The sequence below is a fragment of the Rattus norvegicus genome, chromosome 20 (assembly GCF_036323735.1).
Source record: "Rattus norvegicus strain BN/NHsdMcwi chromosome 20, GRCr8, whole genome shotgun sequence".
NCBI lineage: Eukaryota > Metazoa > Chordata > Mammalia > Rodentia > Muridae > Rattus > Rattus norvegicus.
In genome coordinates, this window is record NC_086038.1 from 7,760,326 (window position 1) to 7,768,089 (window position 7,764).

General features: G+C 51.1%; 1 protein-coding gene across 3 annotated transcripts in view; it reads left to right on the forward strand.

The window, feature by feature from the left end:
• Cmtr1 (cap methyltransferase 1) overlaps positions 1 to 7,764 on the forward strand; it is a 60,502-nt gene that overhangs the window by 36,040 nt on the left and 16,698 nt on the right. For 2 of the 3 annotated variants that reach the window (NM_001014031.1, XM_039098716.2), the window contains exons 17-24: positions 1,595 to 1,726; positions 2,437 to 2,559; positions 3,064 to 3,155; positions 3,648 to 3,716; positions 4,528 to 4,575; positions 5,176 to 5,288; positions 5,701 to 5,809; positions 6,283 to 7,533. In NM_001014031.1, coding sequence (NP_001014053.1) covers positions 1,595 to 1,726; positions 2,437 to 2,559; positions 3,064 to 3,155; positions 3,648 to 3,716; positions 4,528 to 4,575; positions 5,176 to 5,288; positions 5,701 to 5,809; positions 6,283 to 6,424 — 828 coding nt within the window. In that variant the 3' untranslated portion in view covers positions 6,425 to 7,533. Of the gene's footprint in view, positions 1 to 1,594; positions 1,727 to 2,436; positions 2,560 to 3,063; positions 3,156 to 3,647; positions 3,717 to 4,527; positions 4,576 to 5,175; positions 5,289 to 5,700; positions 5,810 to 6,282; positions 7,534 to 7,764 lie in introns of those variants that run through there. The other variant, XM_039098717.2, reaches the window with a different exon arrangement.

The following is a 7,764-nucleotide window of genomic DNA, read 5'->3' on the forward strand; positions in this document are numbered from 1 at the left end:
GACAGCTTTCTGCTACCAAAGGGTGTGCTGGCCACCAGGGTCCAGCCTCAGCCATTGACAGGGTGGTCCAAGAGGAGAGATAAGGAAGGAGTGAGTCAGGTGGTGTGGTCAGCGGAATCTCGCAGCACTGACTGACTAGCAGTCAGGGTGTTTGTTTATACGGGTATCTCAGAGCAAAAGCAGACTAATGGTTCTCCAAGAAGTACAGATTATAACATTTTGTGTATGGACATGGGTTACAAGTTCAGTAGAGTTTCTTTTTTTTTTTTTTTTTTTTTCTTTTTCTTCTTTTTCTTTTTTTCGGAGCTGGGGACCGAACCCAGGGCCTTGTGCTCGTTAGACAAGCGCTCTACCGCTGAGCTAAATCCCCAACCCCGAGATTCTATTCTTATCACCCCTATAACTCCCAATTCTGAGAATCTTCCAAACAAACATGTTCATATAGGACAACTTGATTGTAGGCTAGCAGTAACTTTAGTTTCCAAGTGGCCAGACAAACAGAAAATATCTTAACCCCTAACTCCTTTTATTTCTATCCTTTCATCATCATCTATAAAGGAGGAGGAGGTTATTTTAGTCTGCCTGTCTTTCACTAAGGTCTGTATGACCCCGTATCTCTAAACTACATCTTCAGCGAGCTCTAAGCGTATTGTTAAAACCTGTTCTCCTGGCTAGTTTGTCAACCATCTCTAAGTTCACCCTGTACCATTTAGACTGTTTGAGTTTGCTTGGCTGATAAAGATATTCCTAGCATTTCCTGACCCGTGGTTATCACGGTCTCCAGCACATAAGGAACACTACCAAATAGGGCCAGATAGTTATTTTCCTAAAAGCAGAAGGGACAGCAAGTTTAGGGCTTTCCTAAAGAGACTCAGACATAGTTTTCTTGGGAAAAGACAAATCATAATGCAGAAGTCCCCCAGAATGCAACAGCGCCCCAAACCTAAGAGTGAGAGACAGAATGACAGTGATCACAGTGCTCCACTCAGCCTGCTGTCGGACAGCTCTGCTGGCTTCATGACTTCTGCTGTTGCCAGTGGATGATGATATGGCTGTGTCAGCTGGCCATAACACTCTTTAAAATGTAGGGATTTGTCTGCAGGGGAGATTGTGGGGTGATCCGAGGCAGCAGCCACATTGGCTCTGGCCTGAAGCACCTTCTCCATCCTGTTGTTGGTGAACTAGTCTTGAGGTTTCCTGCCATCACCCTCCAGCTTTGTCCAGGGCATCACTTCAGGCTGGCCTAGTTGTGGTAATTGTATTGGTATTGTGAGGGTCAAAGACTAAAGAATGAGGTTCGAGATTTTTTTGAATGAGGTAGAGAGAGATCTTCTCTGCTCTCAGACCAACTGCTGGAGAATCCTTGCTTTCAGTGCCACTGAATGTATGGCATCCTGGTGACATTCCCTTAGCTCTGGTAAATTCATTTGTACTTTGGATTCTGTGTTCTTTCTTCATTTCTCCTAATAGTCCTAAAGAAGATTGGCTGGGTAGAGAAGAGGGAGCAGGAGAGCCTGCTTCGGAGAGCGGATGGCTCCTGCCCCTCACCTCTGCCAGCCTGCCCCAGCAGTGTTTTCTCTGATCCGTGCCATAGGACACTGACATCAACATCTTCAGCTACAAGCCCACGCTGCTCACTGCTAAAACCCTGGAGAAGATCCGGCCTGTGTTGGAGTATCGTTGCATGGTGTCTGGCAGCGAGCAGAAATTCCTCCTGGGCTTGGGGGTAAGTCGGCAGCTGGCCTCTCGCTGGCTTGGGGTGATGGCAGTGCCCTCTGTCTATAGATGTAGACAGCTTCTGGTGACACAGTATGTGCTCATTCTGTTGGCATCAAAGAGAAGGTTTCCTGGAAACCTTATTTTCTTTCTTGTCCAGAGCTTACCAAGTGTGAGTCACTCTTGCTTTTGTTTGTGTATTTGTTTCTTTCCCACTGCCTAACTTTGCCTGGCTGAAAGGAAAGGTGTTGCTTTTCTTGAGACGCAGAGCTGTTAGGGCATCTGGCTGTCCTGGCCAGGTCTCGGCAGTCCTTCCTGCCATTCACAAGACACCCCTTTTCCTCCTCTGGGCCATTGGGGGCTAATGCAGGGAGGGAGGACGGGCCTGTCAGCTTCCCCTCTTCCTTGACTCGGCAGCTTTTGTGCTCTTCAACCTTGCATCCTGCCAAGTAGTTGACTTTTCCCAAGTCACGTCTTTGTGTCCACACTGTCTTCTCCTTTTGCTTTCTCTTCCTGTAATACTAACCTCCACGTGTATATCAAACTAGATGAAGGTCTTTTTTGGGGTGGAGGTAGAGAAGTATCACAGAATTCGTCTCCCGTAGACATTTGCCATGACATTAGCCAGCCTTTGTCTCTTGTAGCTGCCAACCCAGAAAAGCTTTGAGGCTGAGCTCTTCCTTCCCTAGTCTCCATGTCTTCCCTTCTCTCTGCCTGCAGAAGTCCCAAATCTACACTTGGGATGGCCGCCAATCAGACCGTTGGGTGAAGCTGGACCTGAAGACAGAGCTGCCCCGGGACACACTACTCTGTGTGGAAATTGTGCATGAGCTAAAAGGAGAGGTCAGAAGGGTTTTTGTTCACAGATGGCTCTGAGGCAGGAGGACTAGCATTTCACCTTAGTTTAGTTTCATGGGAGAACAGCCCCTCCCATAGTGAGTTGCCTTGTGCTGTAGGAGATACTGGGAAGGGCAGACTCAGAACCCTTTCTTCAGTCCTTTGATCCTACTAGGCGTTTTTAGTAGCCAGTTTAGTTCATAACCAGGAATCCCTTAGGAAAGGAGAACTGACATTTTGGAAACTTTGAGTTATTACAGGATGACATTCAGAACATTCCATATGAACAGGCCACAGTGAGAAGCTAGCTCTGGCCGAGCAAGCATGGCAGCAGCCTCACTGGATTTGAGGCTCACACCCTAAAGCCTGCTCTCAGCCTAATCTAGCCTTTGCTCAAGACCAGATGCAACCTTTCCCCTGCTTAGACATAGGCACTTGGAGACCAGCAGGGCACACAGGGCAGGCAGAGCAGGCCGGCCTGCCCAGCGGACAGCATGCTTGTCATTGTAGGGGAAGGCCCAGCGGAAGATCAGCGCGATCCACATCCTCGATGTCCTGGTGCTGAATGGCAGCGACGTCCGAGAGCAGCACTTCAACCAGCGGTGGGCCTGGGCCCCGGGGCAGGGAGGGCAGGGAGGGCAGGACGACTCATGCCTACAAGGAAAGAGCACTTGGCCTTGCGGTTTGCTGAGACATGGGCCTCAGCTGCCAGATCCCAGCAACTGCGCCATCCACAGCTGCTTAGATTGTTGAGGTCACTTTTGTGTAAAGATTGAACAAGGGTAATCCTGTTTGAAGAGGGAGGGTTTCTTCTAAAAATCATGGCCAGAGTTTGGGTAGTCTCAGTTTAGCATACCTGGGCTAGAGTGACAGAGCATGTGTGTGCTGTAACACTCAGTCCTCATGGAGAGGGCGGAACACAGGGGAAGCACATTTTAGGAAAACCAGAGGTTAGGCAGATTGGGCTCTGGGAGACACGAATGCTGCCACTTGGATGGTTTGTGTAGGTTCAGGTCCTCTCATCTGTCTGGTGGAAATGCCTTAGCAGGGGTGAGGTCCCCAGCTTACCTATAAGGATTCTGTCTGGATTGTAGAATTCAGCTTGCTGAGAAATTTGTGAAAGCAGTTTCTAAGCCCAGCCGACCGGACATGAATCCTATCAGGTGAGTGAGCCACTCTTCCCAGAACCCCTGGGGCTGTAGCTTTCTGCTGCTTACTTTTCCTGCCTTAGGTGGCATGACAGGGTTCGAGGTAGGATGGGTCAAGGTTTCCCAGTCTGAGATGCATGTGTTTGCCCTATGGGATGGGGCTTGAGGAGAAGGAGAGCCCTGTCAACTGTAAGCATTAGGGGGGAAATTCCAGGCAGGCGGAAAGAGAGGAGATGGAGCAGACCACCTTCTCCAGGTCAGAGGCTTACTCCTGTATTAGCAGAGTCCTGGTAATGCTCATCAGATAAACTTAGATTTGAATCCAATGCAGGACAGCCTGAAGTGAGCTTCACCTGTGCTGTCTGATGTCCTACCTGCTGGTTTCAACAGGCAGCTTACCCAAGGCAGGTTTGGTGTCCCCAGATGTGGAGGGCTGGGCCTCAAACTAGGGCCCTATACCCTGCAAGAAGAATAGGACTAGCGGGGCCATTTAGAATTACCAAGCTATGGGAAGGTCTAACATCCATGTAGACAGGACCCGTGGCCCGCAGTGCCAGCAAAGGTCACTTGAGGGTAAGGTGTTGTTAAAGAAATAAATGTGCCTGCATAGTTTTCCTCTTTTAACCTCCTGTCTTCAGGACCTACTACTGAATCCCGGCTCCTGACACAGCCCCAGGCACCTGCGTGGTAGCTCTGAGACCTAGGCAAGGCTGCAGGACAGCAGTGCCACAGGCTCAGCAGCCTCATTTTTGTGGACTGCTGGTTGCAGGGAGGGTCTGAGGACAAGGGCAGGTCTAGGAAGCTCTGTCACCTACTCTGCTTACAGGGTGAAGGAGGTGTACCGGCTAGAAGAGATGGAGAAGATTTTTGTCAGGTGAGTGACTCATCCATATGCTTTAGGTTGCTAGTGGGAGGTACAGCTGAGTCAAGACCCACTTTATCTGCAGGTGGGTTAGTGAGTCCCAGCTGTGAGCTAGCACCCATCAGCAAGGAAGCGGGGCGACTCCGTGTCAGGCAGAGGTACGGGCAGAATTAATACTGGAATAGTGGAATAGTTAAGATTGACCTTGAAAGAGCAGAGATAATCCAAGCTGCTTGAAACCCTAAATCCCAACTCACAGATTGAGCCCCGAGTGGGCAGGGGCACAGGTGTGTGCTCCATACCTTCTATGCCTACCACACTCAGCAAGTGAGTCCGACCGTGAGAGCTCTAAAGCAGTCATCTGAAGACCAAGTGGCACTGCCCCTTGTTGGTGTCAGTGAGAGCGGTACCTGCTGCCTGACTGGGAGTACAGAGCTCTCCCTAGTGTGACTTGGAGCAGTATGCTTAAGGGTCTGTGCTTGGGTTTCTTCTGCCAAGCCAGGCTATAACAGTGGGGTTAGTGTCACCTTGACTTCCCCAGAGACTAACACTAGCATGTCCAACTCTGCCCCCTGCATGTGCTTCCCGATGCTCGTCCATTTGGGAAACCAGATTAGAAATGAAGCTCATCAAAGGCTCTGGCGGCACTCCAAAGCTCAGCTACACGGGACGGGACGACCGGCACTTTGTGCCCACAGGTGTCTACATTGTCAGGACTGTGACTGGTAGGTACTGAGTGACTATTCCCTGCCCCTTACCCAGCAAGGCCGACTCACTCAGATTTCCTTGTTGAGGTGGACGGCAGTCCGCTGGCAATTTCTGAGGTACCTGTTAGAAACACCCCCAAACTGGGCTTGTTTGGGCCTTTGGCTGGGGGCAGGGAGAGATGAAATTTTAGATGCCCGTATGGTGTTCTCAGCTGGTAAGCATGGGACTCACTACGTACCCCCATAGGCTGGAGATGTCACCCTTGTAGTGGTGAGGACCAGGATAGGCCTTAGGGAAGTTATAATCTGCCATCCTCTTTGGCCATTGGAAGCTGGAAGGATCAAGCAGGAGGAAGGACGGGTATCCTTGGCCAGACACAGACCCATCTCCATTGGTACTGTCCTGAGTGCCTGCCCTCTTCCCCCTCAGAGCCGTGGACCATGGCATTCAGCAAGGGCTGGAAGAAGAAGTTCTTCTACAACAAGAAAACCGGCGAGTCCTTCTTTACACTCCCCCCAGAGTCCATTGCCCCATTCCAGTAAGTACCACCCTCCACTGGCTTGAACCCATCACTGCCACGCAGAGAAGCTGCTAGTACAGACCTGATTCACCCAGAGCCTAGGTAGAGCTGACGGGCTGGGTGGTAGAGGGGAGCCTGTGAAAGAGTGTGGAGGAAGCTGTTGCACTCGCCCCTTAGGACTCAGTCCCAGGTATCCCTCTTAAGACATGTTGGTCAGATTGCTGTCGGACATAGGCTGCTACAGAGCCCCAACAGGGCCTCAAATTAGCCACCAGCACTTGTTTCTATAAGCAGAACAGGTGAGCTAGAACACCAGTGGTCTAGCTGGTGTTGTGACAGTAAAAGTTCTTGGAGCATGGGAGGAGCTGGGGCCTACTGGCTGGAACCTTCAGATGCCAGAGGGGCATTGACAACCCAGTGTAAAAGCACCCAGCCAGAGACAGGACACCTCGGTACAGCACTCTGACCGCTCCCTCCCTGCCCCTTTATAGTACCTGCTACTACACCCGGCTCTTCTGGGAGTGGGGAGATGGCTTCCATATGCGCGATTCCCAGAAGCCCCAGGATCCAGACAAGCTGTCCAAGGAGGACGTCCTTTCCTTCATCCAGAGTCACAATCCTCTAGGCCCTTAGATTTCCACCTGATGAATGTCCTGTCATTCTTAAGGCAGGGCCCAGTGACTGGGTTCCTTCTGCCTCTTAGAAAGGCACTGGGACTGTTCTCCCTGGTCACAGGGAGATGGGCTCCTCTCCATTCCCAAGGAGCTCAATTGGGACCTTAGAGGACGTATCCTTGTGGAACTCTGCTGCCTGAGAGCTGACACCAGCAGCAGGCAGCCTCACAAGCAGCTGCTCGGGGCAGGTCAGTGCTTAGCACTTGCCAGAGTGGCAGGCTTTGGGCCCAGCCATTCCTATTGTAATATGTGGACTCGGCAGTGTTCTGAGTTCCATTTCCTGTCCCCAAGAGCAGTCAGCTCCTTGTTCTGCCCAACTTCTACTAGGCTAGCCAAATGTGGAGCCCCTCCATCACGGGCTGGCCAGGAGCACCTGTCGTACCAATCAAAGTTGTTTCTTGTGGTCTTTTCCCCACCCCAATCCTGGAGTTTGTCCTGGCAGGTCAGGAAGGAGTGTGGGCCCAGTGCCCTTCAAACATCAGAGCTTTGGGTACTGGATGTAACTGCTCCTTGAGTTCTCACCTCTTGTGTTCTAAACACTGGGCAGCTCTGGGGAAGGAGCAGCCTAAAAACTTGCCCTTTTCTCTTCCTCTCAGCAGTAACAGAAGGTAGGGGTAACACCAGCCCTCCCTCTAGCAGTCCAGGCCACCTGAAGCTCTTGGCAGAGTTCTGAGCGTGGTGGCTCCAGCTTCCCTCCCCTTCACTAGGAGGTACTTACTGCTCTGTGATTTGTTTCTATTCCGTCACTCCATTTCCTGTCTCTGTAAGAGGGAGGAATGGCGACAGCTTTGGGTTGGGAAGGGTACCTATGGTTGTTTCCAATGGGAAATCTATCTCAAGAGATGTTCATGCAGGCTCCTTAGGGCCCCATGCCAGTGCCAGACTGGTTTCCATGGAGATAGGGCACTGAGGCACCTGTGAGGTTGGAATTGACCACCATGGGAGGTCCCTTCCGCCAGCCCTCAACCCTTAAGCCAGCAGCAAATGCTAGGATGCCGTATTCACCCAATTCTGGGTCTATCAGTGTGTCTTTCAGAATCTTGGATCATTAAACAGATTTTTACTGCTTGTGTGGCTCTGTGCTAAGCTGCTGTTGTCCACAGTGCTGTGTGGTTGAGGAAGGGGAGGGTTTGTGGAATCCAAGCCTCCTGAGACTGCTGCCTTATAGACAGGGAGCCCAATAGACATCAAGGTGCAGCTCCTGTTTACAGCAGGGATTGGGGGATGGAGGAGCCTTCCAGCCTAGAGGGGTGGGGAGTTATTTTCCTTCTCTTGCATAAACCACATAGCTCACTCCGT